The 17,605-nt window shown below is 42.5% G+C and overlaps 1 protein-coding gene across 3 annotated transcripts in view; it reads right to left on the bottom strand.

The window, feature by feature from the left end:
* The window catches only part of LOC311247363 (ubiquitin-conjugating enzyme E2 Q2-like), a 54,419-nt gene that overhangs the window by 19,676 nt on the left and 17,138 nt on the right, over positions 1-17,605 (bottom strand). For 2 of the 3 annotated variants that reach the window (XM_084337736.1, XM_084337737.1), the window contains 2 exons: positions 8,054-8,110; positions 4,605-4,760 (listed from right to left, as the gene is read on the bottom strand). In XM_084337736.1, the coding sequence (XP_084193862.1) occupies positions 4,605-4,760; positions 8,054-8,110 (213 nt within the window). The remainder of the gene's footprint in view (positions 1-4,604; positions 4,761-8,053; positions 8,111-17,605) is intronic. The other variant, XM_084337738.1, reaches the window with a different exon arrangement.

Below are 17,605 nucleotides of genomic sequence, written 5' to 3'. Positions count from 1 at the left end.
AATCTTGGAGCTGAAAAATGATGGTTTTGAGTACTTGATTAGAAATATAAGGGAGTGTTCACACCTGAAAGTCCGGGGATAGTCCGGACTATCCGTGGATAGTCCGGACTTTCTGGTGGACCAAATGTGAAAATGATACATTGTTTGATTTTGGTCTGCGTTCACACTACCCTGTTTAGTGCGGATCTAATTTGTAAACAAAGGACATGCTGTCGCCAAGTCGTTCATCTATTGGACTAGCACTCACAAACGTAAACAGTTGCCGATAGAGAGAGAGAGATAGATAGATAGATAGATAGATAGATAGATAGATAGATAGATAGATAGATAGATAGATAGATAGACTGTCCGTGCGCGGCGCCAGTCTAGAGAGACTGTCCGCGCGCGGCGCCAGTCTAGAGAGACAGAGAGAGGAAGAGAGACTGTCCGCGCGCGGCGCCAGTCTAGAGAGACAGAGAGAGAGAGAGAGAGAGAGAGAGAGAGAGAGGAAGAGGGAGACTGTCCGCGCGCCTGTCATTCATTTCACTTGGGTCGCGCGCAAGCTGTCACTTGGCGCTGTCAAGTTGGGTCGCGCGACTGCCGTCACTAGGCACCCGTCACTCATTTGCTCTAGATTAGATACTATATAAAGTTCGTTTTGCGTTCACACCAACAGCAAACGAACCATGGTCCACTTTGAAACGAACCGAGTCCCAACTTTTCAAGAGGACCATGGTTCGGTTGTTTGGTCCTCATTATAGTTCGGTTTGCGTTCAGACCTGTACAAACCCAACGGACTATTGATCTAAAGGGACCATGGTCCACTTAAAGTGGACCAAACGGGGTAGGTGTGAACGCGCCCTAAAACAATGGATTTTTTGGAGAAAAAAACTTACAGATGTCTTCAATAGACTAACAGGAATTGTGTAAAGTTGCCCAAATAGTGCTAGGAATAGCAGTACATAGCCCCTTTAAATTATGTGTCTAATCTGCCCATCATTTATCAATGACTTGTTTGCAGTCAACATTGTCGAGACAGATTTTTTTTTCTTTTTTATCGGTTCATTTCAGTTTTATAGCATTTTGAAAAGCCCTCGTTTTTCAGGAAAATATATAGATTCCGTGATAAACACCCTTTATTGGAATATTCTGGCATACACAAAAAACATTGTAATTTTTCGGCCTATTTATGAATCGTTTTCAAATAAACGCTAGATTATCAATAGTATATGTATTTATGCACGCTATAGAAGCGATCTGAAAAATATATTCTCTCATTTCCTGATCAGCGCGCACACACACACACACAGGGCACACGTTGATATAGGTCAAAACAGATCCGATTACCACAAGACTGGTAAAATAAATTGCTTACCTCAGATCAGATGTTATTCAAAAAGATTATTCCAATTCCTGATCGCCATTCCAAATATCGATCGCGTTTATTGATTCAGCGTTGGGTACAGTAAATATGTATTCCACAAGTTTTCCGGCTCGGCAATCAACTTGGGTCTCTTCAGATGCCTCGCCGGAGAAGGAACATGAGGAGGCTGGACCCCCCCCCCCCCCCATCAGTCTAACCAATGGGGTGCAGTTACACAGGGAGAGACGATAGGGGGCGGTATTTTCCCAATTGAGCTCAGAGAGTCTGCAACACTAGCGTGAGGCAGAAATCGCTAATAAAAAATAATACGACAAACAAACGCTTTAACACTTTGAGTGCCACTCACGGCTTGCTATCGTGAAATTTATTTTAATTTTTTTATTAGCGATCTGAAATCATATTGCATCACGCGAGCCTACCGTTGGAGATCCAGGGACCGCCGGCGCTCAGATGTGAAAAAAGCGCCCCCTATCGTCTCCCAGATGGTAAATCACCCTTTTGGAATGGACTCAATGAAAGTGAATGGGAGAACGGATTTCTGACTCCACATTTTACTTCTCACTGATGCAGCCGGGGTCTACCAGAGTTCATTCTGGAGCCTCTGAGCCGCGCGGATCATGTGTTATACTGTACACACGATGGATCAATACATTTATCAATTTCTTTTAATGACGATCGGAAATTGGAATAAACCATTTGGATACCATCTGACCTCAGGTAAGAATCTATGTTATCAGTGTTAGGATAATCAGACTCGTTTTCACAGAGATATAAGCGTTTATGTGATATGTGATATGGCTGTTTTGACTGTAAAAGCCATGAGGAAATAAGAGCAGCGATTATCAGCGCACGGCACAAGCGTGCGTGCGCACACATACTATCGATCATCTAGCGTTTATTTGAAAACGATTCATAAATAGGCCGACAAATGACAACATTCTGGAATATTCCAGTAAAAGGAGATTATCATAGGCATGGGTTGTTTTTGGCATTCAACGGGGTAAAAAGGAAAACACGGCCGACACTGAAAGTGTTAACGACAAAACGCGTCCGTGGCACTCAGTGTTAATTAACGTGCATAACATACCTGTGTAACATTAAGTAACTTGTGTTCCGCTGGGAAAGTTCAGCATCACTGCATACACTTGGTTTAATCCAAACGTCCATTGGGAACTTTGTATTATGAAATAAGACGGGTGAGTGCGAGTCTTTTTTGCATGATTGATTAATTTCCTGATAATGTATGACGTGACCCCTCCGCGTCTAGTTTTGTACCAATGGATTTCCAGTTCCGCGTTCGCGTTCTGCGATCCGATTGGCCAGACGTTTCTGGTGCGATCTGATTGGCCACCGACGTTTCTGGTCATGTGACATGTGCGCCCAATCGCGTGACGCGCCCATTTCCGCCTTTAACAGCAGCAAACTACCTAACGCCTAGTTTATCACTGGTTAAAGCTTAGGCGACTCTTTCGAAGTTGGTTAAGGTTAGAGTATGAAATCAGGGCTGGTGTTCTATCGCCCTGCTCTAAGACAAACTCTAACCTTAACCAACTTCGAAAGAGTGCCTAAGCTTAACCGGTGAAAGAAACAGGCGTCACACGATTGGCACGACCAGAAACGTCAGTGGCTAATCAGAGCGCAGAACTGGAAATCCGTTGGTAAAAGTAATCAGGCAACCCCTCCTCATCCCGACTAGACTGTGTTGTTGTGTCTGTGTTTGGCGTGACTTTTGAATGATTGTAAACACAACATAGTACTGTGATATTCTGATAATCACATTCCGATATATATTTTTTGTGTAATTTTTTTTATAAAAAACGGAGGTTCGAACCCATAGTCCAGTGATTCTCAAACCTCTCCTCGAGGCACCCCAGCCGTTCCATGAATTTGTTAAATTCCACCACCAGCACATCTGATTCAACTAATAAAGGGCTAGTTAAGTTAAATCAGGTGTGCTGGTGGTGGAATTGAACAAATACATGGAAGGGCTGGGGTGCTTCGAGGAGAGGATTGGGAAGCAGTGCTCGAGTCTAGTAGATTTTGTGTTTTGAGCACAAAGTTCATCATAGATCTGGCCTCTTTATTTTGCTCTCAAAGTGGACCAGATTGATGCATTTAACTTTAAAATGTACAAAAAATTAACAATTACGGGGGAGCATGCCCCCGGACCCTCCTAGAGGGTCCAAGGTTCACCCATTAGTCTCACAAAATCATGTGGGAAACACTGGCCCTACAAAGTCTCAAGGTACTACGACAAGGGGATATTTTTGGTCAAGTGTGCCAACCGATGGAAGAGTTCGATCTACACTGGTCTAAGCTGGCCAGCATCACGACCGACGGGTCTCCTAGTGTGGTTGGCACGTCGAGGGAGCTAATAGGACCCAGGAACAGAGAAATAGAGGAACGAGGTCTCACCCTCATGCTACAAGTCCACTGCCTGATTCACCAGCAAACACTGTGCCGCAAAGTTCTGAAGTGGGAATCTGTCATGAAGGTGGTGGTGTCATTTATAAACTTCATCAAGACTCAAATCCATCTCCACATTAACACCGGTAGTCACTGTGGCCCATATTATTTTCTGTTACAGAACAATATTTTTTCTGTTAGCAGCCGCGACATTTCCCACAAACACATTTAAACGTGATACAGAGAAGTTATACATTTTATCGTATGATGGATAGATCATATAATCATATAAGACTTTGTAAGATGTCCTAAGACCTTGTGGGAACCCTGTTATCACCTCTCTGAAACAGCCATTCCATTAACAATACATGGTTAGCCCAGCATGCAAATTTTTCTACATCAAGTGTCTCAAATGGGCATACAAGCAGTTTAGATGCATTTGTGGTTAAATGGTCAGCTAAATGACTAAATGTAGTCGATAGGAAGGCGACACCACAGAACATACGTCCTCATTTGGTAGAGCCTGGATTTCATGATTGGCTATGTAAAAATCACTTGGTCATTTTTGTATATGGCTCTCTGCTAGGTCCCAGACATATTAATTGTACAAATTTAAATTAAAAAATAACAACTGCTAGGATAGGTAATTTTGATGTGAATTCTAAAATCCTGAAAAGATTTTTTTTTAGTATTAACATGTAATATTACAACAGAGGATGTACACAATTAAGACTTGCGGTTTCATGATGTTGCCTTTCTTTAAAACTACAGTGCTGACAGCATGCACACCCCTCCCCTGCCAACCCAATAAAAATGTATAAAAAGGTCACCTTACCGAATGAGCACTTACGTTCAAGTGGTCCTGCCTCTGGTTCTTGCGGATCTTCTCCAAGATGGCCAGATTCTCCTTCTCAATGCCGTCATCCTCAGACTTCTTCCCATCCACAGGCTCCTCCTCTTTCATCTCATAGTGGTCCAGATCCTCAATGTCCTGTTGTCATATCACAAGCCCAGAAGATCAATCACACTTTAAATTGGTGTCCCTGCGTGCAAACCACATCAAACCAGATAGACTGCCGAACCACACACACCACAGCAGCAGCAAGCAAACTTCTTAATAGTTGGGTCAAGAACCTCAATTCCGTGACCATTCTCTGGCTAAGATGTTTTGATGATTGATTTGACATCATTTTTAACCAGAAATCCAAGATGGCCAACATCCAGTAGAGCAAAAGTTTAACTTTTGAATGGGAAGGTAAGATGTGGTGTTTGGGCAGGGCTTCAGACTAACTTTTCCATTGATGCTACCAACTTTCCCGATAGCAAGAACTAGTTAGCTAATATAGTCATTGTAGCCCTGTGTTTGGGGTTTGTTAAATATACTGTAGCGGTGACTTGTAATTCATGTTATGCTAGACTAGTCGATATGTTACACCACATGTTATGCTAGATTATGCTGCCTGGCTCTGATTGAGTCATGTTACACTAGACTATGCTTGTTAGCTATAAGGGTGGTATTTCGAGGGGTCTAGGTCAAAATAAGGTTAGAGTTTGAAAGGAAGAGTAGTTGCATAGATGCAGTGTGTAGATGCATAACTGAAAATGGAAGAAATCAATCAACTCGGGGACAAATAGAAAGTGCATAACTCATCAGACTACATGTATCCTTCAGTGTGGCATGCTTTGCGATAAAGCCACCAATTCCATTACCTCAATTGAGAGGTGGGAAAATATAAAGAAAAGGCACTGTTATGGAGCGTTCTTGACACGTTCAGAAACTTCCATGCAACTGTTGATTGGGATAAAGGTCCCGTCGTCCAGAATACCAGAAAACTGGAATAGGCCAAGAAAAGTCAAGGAGGATTATATGCAGACAGTCATACTGATCGCATCCATTACTTTTAGTAGTAGAGACTTAGATCATCTGTTATATTATCGTATAGCTTACGCTCTGCTCTCTTGGAACTATCCCTTTATCCAATCTAATAATGAATAATTCTCGACATGCACACACCCATCCGCCTGGCCACACCCACATCCGCTCCTCTACATAAGGGGGGGTCGTGGCCACACCATCAGCTCCTTCCCTATTTTCACCACCGTAAAGTGCCTGTATACACCACTTTAAGTTTAGTGCCGAAATAGTTGTTGGAAAGGAGCTACGTTGACATTGTATCTTAGTTTTTTTCGTAAAAAAACTAAGAGATAATGTCTTCACCGTCGGAGGCTCACAACGTTACCCTCCACCAGCACTTCACTATCGCAGCGTCCTCCGTGCGTCGTCTCTGGCTCCGCGGTCGTGGCAGCCAGGTGCGCCTGGGCGGCGCCCGGTGGCGAGTCTGCCTCGCCGAGGCGCCGTTGAGCCTCCATCTTCTGTGAGATGGCCGGGTTTCGGCCCTGGTTCCCCCGCCAGTGGACAGTCAGCCGAAAGGCCGACAGCTCCTCTGGTGGCCGAGGATTTGCGTCGCAGACTCTTCGCCTCGGCTCGCTCTCGTCGTAAGGCGGCGAGCAGCAGGGGTGAACGGCCTGGTTTTAGTGTTGTGCTGGAGCCGGACGAGAGTTCTCTTGCCTCTTCTCCATTTCCGATGGAAACTGAGGATTACATGGAGGGGGCTTACGTGGCACAGGGACAGGTAATCTCCCACATCGTTGGCCTTACCCCTGCCTACGTGCCAGTCATGCAGGTGGTGGGTTTGGTCCAGGGGCTTAAGGACGGGGTGCCTCGGCTTGATAGCCGCCGGGAAGGAGCGCGCCCTGGCCACTCTCATCCAGCGCCACCTTTGGCTGGAGCAGGCACGGGAACAGAGGAGGATTCCGCTGCTCACAACCCCCTTCTCCGATGCTGGATTATTGGGGTTGGCCATGCAGCAGATGACGGCATCACAGCATACCGAAAGCCCCTTACGCCGGGGTGCTGTTTCACAGTAGACCCCTTAGGCGCCTGTCTAGTCCGCAGTGCTCCGGGCACAGGTCGAGTTATGCTCTTGGGGCCTGTTGCCTGGATTGAGGGATCAACCTCTTTGGGGGTTGTCTCCCCGGTGCGCCGACTGGCCCCACAGCATTGTGGGGGTGTAGCCTCTGTGGAGTGCTTCAGGGCGGCGTGGCGTAGGGGGGGGGGGGCCTGCTCTTGGATTGGGCCCTGTACGATACGCTGGCGATGTGGGGGGTGGTGTCACCAGTGACCGTCTGGTGGGGTCTCGATGCTACGGCATCGTTGACCTCACCGGGCCCCCTTTTTCGGGGGGTCCTGGCCCTCGGGCTGTTCCTGGGGCTGGGTCCTCCTCCGCTGCTACGGCCTTGCCACGGGGTTGGTTTATCGACCTTTGACCCTGTGATGTTGGGGGCTGTGACGGGGGTGTTTCGCTTCCTGTCCGTTCCCTAGTGGCATGTGGGATGCGCGCCTGAGTGGTCGCGGGTCCTTCTGTGTGAAGGTAAGTCCCACGATCTGCTCACCCTGTGCGTTTGAGGTGCTAAACCCTCTTCGCACAGTCCGATCCGATTCCCTCTCGTCCCCCTCTAGGGGGGTCCAGGGGGCTCTGGTCCTCCCCGGTTCTGATGGTTGTGGGGGGCCTCAGCGGGTACATCTGTCGAGCTTCCGCTCTGCTCAGCTCCTGTGTTCCAAGAGAGCAGAGCGTAAGCTATACGATAATATAACGTCAGGTTATTCTATAACCCTAGTTATACGAGTATAGCGAGCTCTCTGCTCTGACTCACTGAGGACCCCGTGGTCTTCGCCTTCGGTGGTGAAAGACTTGAGAAGGAGCTGATGGTGTGGCCACGACCCAGCTTATGTAGAGGAGCGGATGTGGGTGTGGCCAGGCGGATGGGTGTGTGCATGTGGAGAAAATTATTCATTATTAGATTGGATAAAGGGATAGTTCCAAGAGAGCAGAGCACTCGCTATACTCATATAACTAGGGTTATAGAATAACCTGACGTTTTTCTCCATTAGATTGATCCAACATGTTTCTACATAACCTACAAACGTGCACAAAATCAAGTTGCTTTTCTTTTATGTTAAAGGCTCTTGGTATGTTGGATCGCTCTTGGTACTGGGTTTTAGTATTGGGAGAATTTCTCCTCATACTCTGATCTATCCTATTATTGGCCCATCATCCAACACCAGGATTAGTATTGAATATCGATGCATCCTTATTGTGTCCGAGGAAAGTGGTAAACATAGCAAGTTGCACATCATTGTTCTCATAACAGAAATGCACGTCATTGTTCTCATCGCAAACATTTTAATGCTATGCATTATGTATTACAACAAGGACACAGAACCTCTCCCATCTCCTCCTCCTCTTCTTCCTCAGATGTGACCTCATCTGTGGTTCCATGCTGCGGGATACAAGAGACCACACGTTGAGTCACATGAAGGAAGTAGCTTACAGCGCAATACACACATTAACTCATTCAGCGCCAGCCATTAGACGGGTCCCATCGTAGCAATGCCACGCTTTAAAAGATAGGAGTGCTTCACCTTGTTTGTAGAGCTATAATTATATTCTATATTATAGCTATGGATACAATACTATGGCCCATTTGACATCAACTATATATCGTTCAATGTGAAAAATAAATTTTTTCATCCATACGTTCCCATGTTATACCGTGGTGAATATAAGTATAGTTTTAGAGTGGTCTGGGGTAATTCCCGAAAGGCTGAGTTATAGCCTTAACACTTTCAGTGCCTTTGATTAACATTGATTTACCCCGTTGAATGCCACCATCCACTTCAATGTTAGCGTTAAAAACGCCTAATCTATGTTTTAAATTATGGCTGTGTCTAATCTGCCCGTCACTTATCAATGACTCGTTTTCCAGTCAACATTGTCGAAACGGATTGTTTTTTTTATCGGTTCATTTTCATTTTATAGCATTTTGAAAAGCCCTTGTTTTCAACGAAAATATAAAGATTCTATGATAAGACATTTACTGCAATATTCTAGAATACACAAAAACATTGTCATTTTTCGGCCTATTTATGAATAGTTTTCAAATAAACGCTAGATTATCGATAGTTTATTATGTATGTGTACCAGGGTTCGAAATTAACAGGGGTATGGGGCAAAAATGCCCTCGAAAATTGACCAAATGCCCTTGAAAATCAGTTAAAGGGGAACTATCTTATAAATGGCCTTTTTGAGTGTTTAGCATTGTTTCCTAGCTATGTGAACTTATATTAATATGATCTATGTCTCAAAATTCTCATATTGGCGCATTCTTCCAATTCTCCTCTCACAATATTCACCCTCACTGAACTGAGTCATTTGAAAATGTGCTGATTTGTGATGTCAGAGAGACACCGCTGCATGTTAATGTTCAGGCGAACCAGGCGCCGGCGCAGGCTACACAGTGGTTTAGGAGCCCAGGCTCAAAACGGCTTAAGATCTTGAGGTAGAAAAATGCTGTTTTTGAGGACTTGATTAGAAATACAAAACAATGAATAAAAAAAATATATATATTACAGAGGTGTTCCATAGACTCACAGGAATTGTGTAAAAGTGCCCAAATAGTGAAAGAAATAGTAAAATAGTTCCCCTTTAAGGGGGGCAAGAAAAGCCCCAGACAGTTTACTAATTATATATATAATTATATATATGCTCTACAGTGCGAGCATTTCCCTCGTATTTGCCCCTAATAATATGTGTGTGCGAACCGGAAAAATCATTTACTCGTGTGCGAGACGAGTGAATATTACAAAACAGCTCCGCTGTTAATAGTTCAGAAACTGGACTGAAATTCAGTTTTTGTGTGGAATGCAAGGAGGGAGGGAGGCGGGGACCGCTGCGTGTTACAGGTACTTGAGGTGCGAACGCAGACAGACAGAGAGCTCTGCTTTCATCAAGCATGCATAGTGTAACATTAAGTTACACTGCTATCTTAACGTTAGCAAGCTAAGCATCTGCATAGCGCAACCTGTGTAACGTTAAGTAACTTGTGTTCCGCGGGGAAAGACCGTTCCATTTGTAACACAACTCCAAAGAATAACATCCAAATCCGATCCCGATGCGCATTTCCTTCATTCCACAGCGCTGAGCATGCAACGTATTTCATTGATACTCTGGCCAGAGCCTATACTCACAAACGTTCCAGTGCTGTCTTCGGGATGATTTTAATCCAAACGTCCATTCAAAACTTGTATTATGAAATAATTCTGGGATGTCTGACTATTTCCCTATGCATTGGTGCGAGTTCAGTCCATAAAGTCCATGACATAAGTTCATGAGATGCTCTGTTCTTTTGTTGTGTTTGAGGTGGATGTTGTTGAGTGTGTGTGGTTTTTCATGTATCAATTTGAAACAAGCCTCTTGACTGTTGGAATTAGGGATGTTAAAAATAGCTAATAATATTATTCAATATTAGACATTCATTGATCCAGAGGCAACCGGCTATTCGTCTGCTATTTGTAGATATATCAAGACAACAACACAACTTGCCCTCAGGGACAATCATATTTAATCAATTTAGATAAGTATGTATGTATTATTTACAGATAATTGAAGGTATGTGAAAACATGAAACCAAGCCATGTCACACATCGTGTGTGTGTGCGTGTGTGTGTTACTTGAACAATTTTCACTGTGCTCCTAAATTTGTTTGTGTGCTCCTAAATTTGTATTTAGATTTTATTTAACTATTTAGGAGCACATGTGCTCCTTGGGAAAAAGGTTAGCGTAGAGCCCTATATATGGAGACATTAACATTACGTTATCAAACATAGGGACGAAGACTGTAAAAAAAAAAGTGTCAATGTTTTATAATCTTTATGATAATTTTCATCATACAAATTCTGTGCCCCCGAAATAAAAAAAAAAGCCCCCGAAAATCAATTAAGGGGGGCAAAAAAGCCCTCGGATTTTTTCTTAAATTTCTAACCCTGATGTGCACGCTATAGACGCAAGCTGAAAAATCTATTCTCTTATTTCCTCATCAGCGATCACCGCGCACACACACGCATAGGGCGGAAGCTTATATCTCCGTGAAAACAGGTCTGATTATCCTAAGACTGGTAAAATAGATTCCTTACCCGAGATCAGATGTTATCCAAAAAGATTATTCAAATTCCTGATCGCCATTCCAAATATCGATCACGCTTATTGATTCAAGTTCAAGTTCAAGTTCTTTAATAGTTGTCATACAGAAGTACAGAATACTTTCATACAAAATGCTTCTTACTGTTACGCTCCAGAGACTGTGCTAGACAAGATAGTATCAAATAACATAATAACATAATATAGCATGAATTTAGAAGAAGAAAATGAGGTCTTACAGTGTTGATTCCTGTAAATACATAATCCAGGCTGATTTCCGTCCCGCGAGCAGATCGCTCTTGAGCAGACGTCTCACCAGCACAAGGAGCGAGTTGGCTCCCCCCCCAAAGATCTACAGATCCCAGGTCAGTCTAAGTGACTGACCTGCAGTTACACAGGGATAGACGATAGGGGGCGCTTTTTTCCAATCTGAGCTCCTGTAGGGGCTGGTGTACCAACGGGAGACTGTTGATGAAATATGAATTCAGATTGCTAATAAAAAAATATTTGTCGTCGTGGGCACTCAATGGGAGGGGGGGGGCTGATAAAGCGAGATATGTCGTCCGTGGCACTGAAAGGGTTAGAGGAAAACTCCAACATTTTGGGAAATTAGCTTATTTAACATCTTCCCTGGAGTTAGACAAGAAGATACATACCTTTTTTGTCTCTCTGCATGTATTAGGCTTAGGGAACGCACGCACCGTTAGCGTAGCTTAGCTTTATCACTGGAAGTGGGTCAGACCTTTACCCTGAACTCCTGAAGTTTCCTACAGTCCCCTAGTCACGAAATACACTCCAAAACGTTCCTGTAAACATGTTGTGACCTGTGTATTTACCACGTGGAGAAATACAAAATAATTGAATTTGACATTTACGTTTTCTAAGCAAATATACTCTGAACTATTTTTTGCCGAACCACTCCTCTCTGGGCTCAGTGATTTCACGTCACCAGTGCTACTTTCTAACGTCGAGGTCAGTGTTTGTTTACATTTTCATTTCATTCAAAGGATCCGAACCAATTGAAGTTTATGGATACCATGACTGTGGTAAGTTTTAAGGGGCTAGCGTTACACAATAAATTAGTTATAATAATACCACAAGTGTGGATTCACTCGCCCAAACCCTGTAGCCGTGCACCGTAGTCATGAAAGGGGCTAACTAGGTTGATAGTCCAGCAACGTTGTGACTGTCCTATTCATCAATCTCACAATATTCGCTAACGTTAGACAGATGGAATACAGCAGGGGTGGCCAACCAGTCAGAGACTATGAGCCACAAAAATTACTGTGGTACCACAAAGAGCCACACCATATACCAGCGTTTCTCAACTTTTTTTTCAGTCACGGCACCCTTCATGTGTTTATAGGTCTCACCCTCTGGCCTCTGAAGTTGCTAATGTCTTTTTTATTTGGGCCTCACAGGGTTAAAAGTACCCTGTGAGACCCACGGTTGCAAAATTACAAAATCACTTTTAGCCATTTAAAAAAATAATGTTTATTTAAAAAATGTTAAAGGGGAACTATTTTACTATTTCTTTCACTATTTGGGCACTTTTACACAATTCCTGTGAGTCTATGGAACACCTAGGTTTTTTTCCAAAAAAAATGCATTGTTTTGTATTTCTAATCAAGTAATAAAAACCGCATTTTTCTACCTCAAGATCTTAAGCCGTTTTGAGGCTGGGCTCCAACCACTGTGTGGCCTGGTGCCAACTGCCACATCAACTGCCACATTATTATGCAGCTGAGAAATCTCTGACATCACAGATATGCACATTTTCAGATGACTCAGTTCAGTGAGGGTGAATATTGTGAGAGGAGAATTGGAAGAATTCGCCAATATGAGAATTAGAGACATATATCCTATTAATATAAGTCCACATAGCTAAGAAACAATGGTAAACACTGAAAAAAGCCATTTATAAGATAGTTCCCCTTTAAGCACATGTATAGTCAATTGGTCCTGTTGTTCAGCCTCACAACGCTATTTGATAGTAAATGTGTTTATATGTCCTAGGGGTGGACGGTATAAACGGTATACGGTATAAACGGTATGAATTTGCTCTACGGTATGGATTTTGAGTATACCGTGTAACCGGTAGTGCAGCTCTAAAATAGCAATGACGTCATGTAACCACAGCGCGACTATTTCACTCGCATTTGCCCCTAAAAATAGATAGAATTAGTCATAGATAATAGATACCGTAATTCCTCTAATAGTAACCCCGGCTTGTATTTGTTTCAACTGTAGCGGGTACCAGGCTTGTATTAGGAGGAGGCCTGTATAAGAGGGAGGCCTATATTTCAAATTTTCAAACGGATCATAATGAATAAATCAAGATTTTGTGTCAGTTTGAACCCAGTAAAATGTACTGGGTTCATTTATTGAAACCAAGTACTGTATGAAATAGTAAACAGTGCAATTACAGGTGGTCACTGGTCATTTCAACGTTTTCAAAGTGAAATCAAGTAACTAGCTCAGTATGCAGCTCAGTATATTAGTAACCCGGCTTGTATTAGGAGGCCGGCTTATAATTGCTTAGCTCAAGAGCGCACCCGGCCATTAATAGAGACCCGGCTTGTATTTGAGACCCGGTTACTATTAGAGGAATTACGGTATGTGCGAATTGGAAAAAGTTATTTAGGAGGCTTCGCGCAAGTGGGCGTGCCAGCCCCTACCGCACGCATGTAAACACGGGTCTAGTAGTCTAGTGGGACGGGACACGGGAGCTGTCGGGAGGACGGCGGCGTCTCCCTGAGCTAACGTTAGCTTAGCTACCATTACAAAATGACCCAGTCAACTATTCACTTTTAGTTTAATACATGATGGGGCATTGTCTAACCGAACGGTATCTAGTCGGCCAGCTACCGATAGCTCCTGACATCAACAAACGCTCCACAAAGTCTAGTACTAGAGACGTGTGTGCTACCTGTTAGCTCACGTTAACGCAAGTTAGTTCACCGTTCAAAACGAAATGTCCCATTGAACTAAATAATTCACTGATGCTGCGTTGTATTAACGTTATATATCCGGCTAGCAGTAGCTACAGATAGCTCCCGATATCAATGTCTTATAACACTGATTCGATGCGTATTCGAGCTGAGGGCTTGCTAACGTTATACCAATACAATAGGGTCCAGGTGCAGCGCCGGTGAATCCTGGCCGTAGCTCTGCTCGAGGCTACTCGAGTATAGGTCCAGGTGCAGCTCCGGAGAATCCTGGCCGTAGCTGGAGGCTACTAGAGTACACACAGACAGTGGAGCTTGTTGCGTGGTGGCGATGTCTCGCAGATAATACAAGTACAAGTCTAATTATATAATATATATATTTTATAAAAAATAAAAAATAAAATATAAAATAAAAATAAATGTTATATCAAAAACGATGATACCGTGATATATACCGTTACCGTCTATGCTTCAAATTATACCGTGATATACATTTTAGACCATACCGTCCACCCCTAATATGTCCCACCCTCTGAAGTTGCTAATTTCTTTTTAATTTGGGCCTCACAGGGTTAACCTCTTAAGCCCGAGATATACAGTAAAAGTGTATATTTTCAGCATTACGTTTGTTTACCAATTATTTTAACTGTTATTAGTGAAATATAAGATTATAGAAATCTCAGGGCATTGAGTCGGAAACCGGCGCATATTGACAGGAGGAAGTGGCACAGCCAAAAGTGAGTGTAGTCTTTTGAAGGAAGAGACTCTGGGCTTTCAAATTTCGAAAAACTACCCTACCCAGCTCACACCAGCCCCTGTCAATCATCTGACTTCTGGATTTACTTTTTAATTTCTCTTATTTTTTGGGATTATCTCCCACAAACCTGAACGTTATTGCCATAAAACAGAACGCAGTTAGTTTCTCTACCTTTCTGTGAACGTCTTGCAAAAAACGGTGTTGCAATATGATGAAAAATGGTGGAGAAATTTACATTATAAAAAAGATGGCAGAATTCAGTACTGTATCTACAAAACCTTCTGTTTAATCATCTTCCCTTTATTCATTTGCTTAGATTTGTCAGGTCTGGTCAATTTTAGCATGGTCATTTACAGTCAAAGATAAAAAAAAAAATTAAATAGAATTGATATTCTCCTTTGGTTCATTACAATTTACTCAAGCCTAGTAACAGACACACTATTTCTGACACTGATCCATATATGTCCCTAGATTCAGATACCAAGAACATGCAAATGGACCATTTAAAAAAAAATTGTAAATGTTTATTCTACGTCCTTACGGAATGAGTGACATAAAAAAAAAAGTTATAAAAAAAAAAAATTATGGATGGAAGAGCCGCACATTGTCGGGCAGAGCCGCATGCGGCTCGCGAGACGCGGGTTGGCCACCCCTGGAATACAGCCTTCCATCTAAAAACATAAATGAAAACTTACCACAGTCATGGTATCCATAAACTTCAATCGGTTCGGATCCTTTGAATGAAATGAAAATGTAAACAAACACTGACCTCGACGTTAGAAAGTAGCACTGGTGACCTGAAATCACTGAGCCCAGAGGAGTGGTTCGGCAAAAAATAGTTCCGAGTATATTTGCTTAGAAAACGTAAATGTCGAATTCAATTATTTTTTATTTCTCCATGTGGTAAATACACAGGTCACAACATGTTTACAGAACGTTTTGGAGTTGTATTTGGAGTGTATTTCGTGACTGTAGGGGACTGTAGGGAACGTCAGCGTAAAGGTCTGACCCACTTCCAGTGATGAAGCTAAGCTACGCTAACGGTGCAGGCGTTCCCTAAGCCTAATGCATGCAGAGAGACAAAAAAGGTATGCATCTTCTTGTCTAACTCCAGGGAAGATGTTAAATAAGCTAATTTGCCCAAAATGTTGGAGTTTTCCTTTAAACGTGAATCCAAGTATGTCTCTCATATCCTTTCAAATATGAAAAAAATAAATATATATATTTATCCTGGCCAGTGTGGTGGCTGTCTCACACCTGTAGACCATAGCTGTCAACATTGGGATTTGAAAAAACTGGATATTTCGCCCCACCCCCTCCCAATGTAGTCTCCTCCCCCTTGTATGTATATTATATATATATATTGTCTCCACTGCGCAGCCGTGGAATCGCGAGGCCATAGATTTAGAATAGATAGAAAGGGCACATTGTGGTGTATAATAATTAATTTGTTGAATACAATAGGATTTTTATAACGTTGACACAAATTAAAGAATATTTACACCAAGTTCTCTTTTACCTCTTATTTAATTCATTCATTAATTTAATTGTAGGCACTGTTTATATTGTACATAGTCCTGTGTGTTGTATATTGTGTCCTATGTTACTTTTGTGTTTATTGTCTTTCTATATACACCGTGGGAAGGGGGGCACGTAATTGAATTTTTCTGTATGTCTTGCACAAATTGAAAAAATGACTATAGAAAACGAGTCGACAACAGCGTGTAGTCAGCACGCTAGCCGTTGTTGCGAAAACGCCCATGCGCAGTAGATACCATCTGCGTGCCCTTCCGGTGACAACAGTGTGTGTGTGTGTGTGTTTGGGACAGAGCTCCGTGTCCCAATAGCTTCAGCTACCATGTGTTGTCAAGTTATTGTTATAAGGACCCCAGTCCAAGCTACAACAGTCTGCATTCCCTTAACAATTGTTTGTATTGAGCCGTATTGTATTGTACCCATATGCAATATGTTAAATAAAGTTTACATCCATTCATTCTGCTAGCATTACCGATAGCATGAGCAGCTGGCTAACGTGAGCTATCAGGATTCAGACCCTGTTAGCTCAGAGTTCCTCTTTCAACTTAACAAGCATTAAACAAAATGGCCCAGTCATCTATTCACCTTTGTTTAATACACACAGCGTTGTCTCTAATGTTATCTAACTACTGATAGCTCGCGATATCATCAGTTTCGTGCTGGCTAAGTAGCGTGAGCTAACATTAGCTTCTAGCCACAATGCTATAGTTATAATGGCATACTCCATTGACGTTAGCATGCAGCTAACAATGCTACCGATCGTTTTTAGACTAAACTATCTGCTCTTGGTGGTCACTTGTGTTGATGTTAGTTTTGTTTCATCAACAAATGACAGGCAGAACACACAGTGAATGTATCCGTTTTGTTTATTGCACTTTTATTAGGCTTTGCTGAAAAAAGAATTGCTGCATTGAGTGAGCAAGCAAGATGGTGGCGCGGCATAGGCGCCTGCCTTATTGACATTTATTTCCTGGAGCTTCCACCAGGAAGTGTATTGGCACATTCGTTCTGATTGGTTGAAATTGCCTTCATGTTTGCCACCTACTGCCACCTACTGCTTTGGCAGTGTACTACATCAGTGTGCTTGGCTGACAAAAACGAAAAAAAAACGAAAGTGTGACTCAGGCGCACGACGTCGCGGCGATACGCATAAGAAAACAATACGAAGATGATACGAAAGGTGTAACCTCTGCCTAATTGTAATGTTAAAAACGGATACTAGTGTAATATAAAGTGAAATTCTACCATGCCTCAATGTATCAACTTTAAACATACACTAAATGTTAATGTTAGAAATGTTAATTTCCATTATTTCCACCATGTGCAACATTTCCTAAGAACAGCAATGTCCATTCTATCAACTCCAAATCTGTGCTATGAGCTCAATTCTCCCGGTGCATGCAGAAGTAGAATTGCTGTCTTGTTTTGGATGAATGAGTAGAAATGAAAAACGGAAATCTTCTTTTATTAAAGTAGTTTTGACATGTGATATAGATAAAGATATTGTTTCATTGTGTATTGATTAACTTTACATTTGCTCTTCATTCATATTACAAGT

This window comes from Notolepis coatsorum, assembly GCF_963971535.1.
Source record: "Notolepis coatsorum genome assembly, chromosome: 20".
Lineage (NCBI taxonomy): Eukaryota > Metazoa > Chordata > Actinopteri > Aulopiformes > Paralepididae > Notolepis > Notolepis coatsorum.
This window is presented reverse-complemented; position numbering and strand designations above follow the sequence as displayed.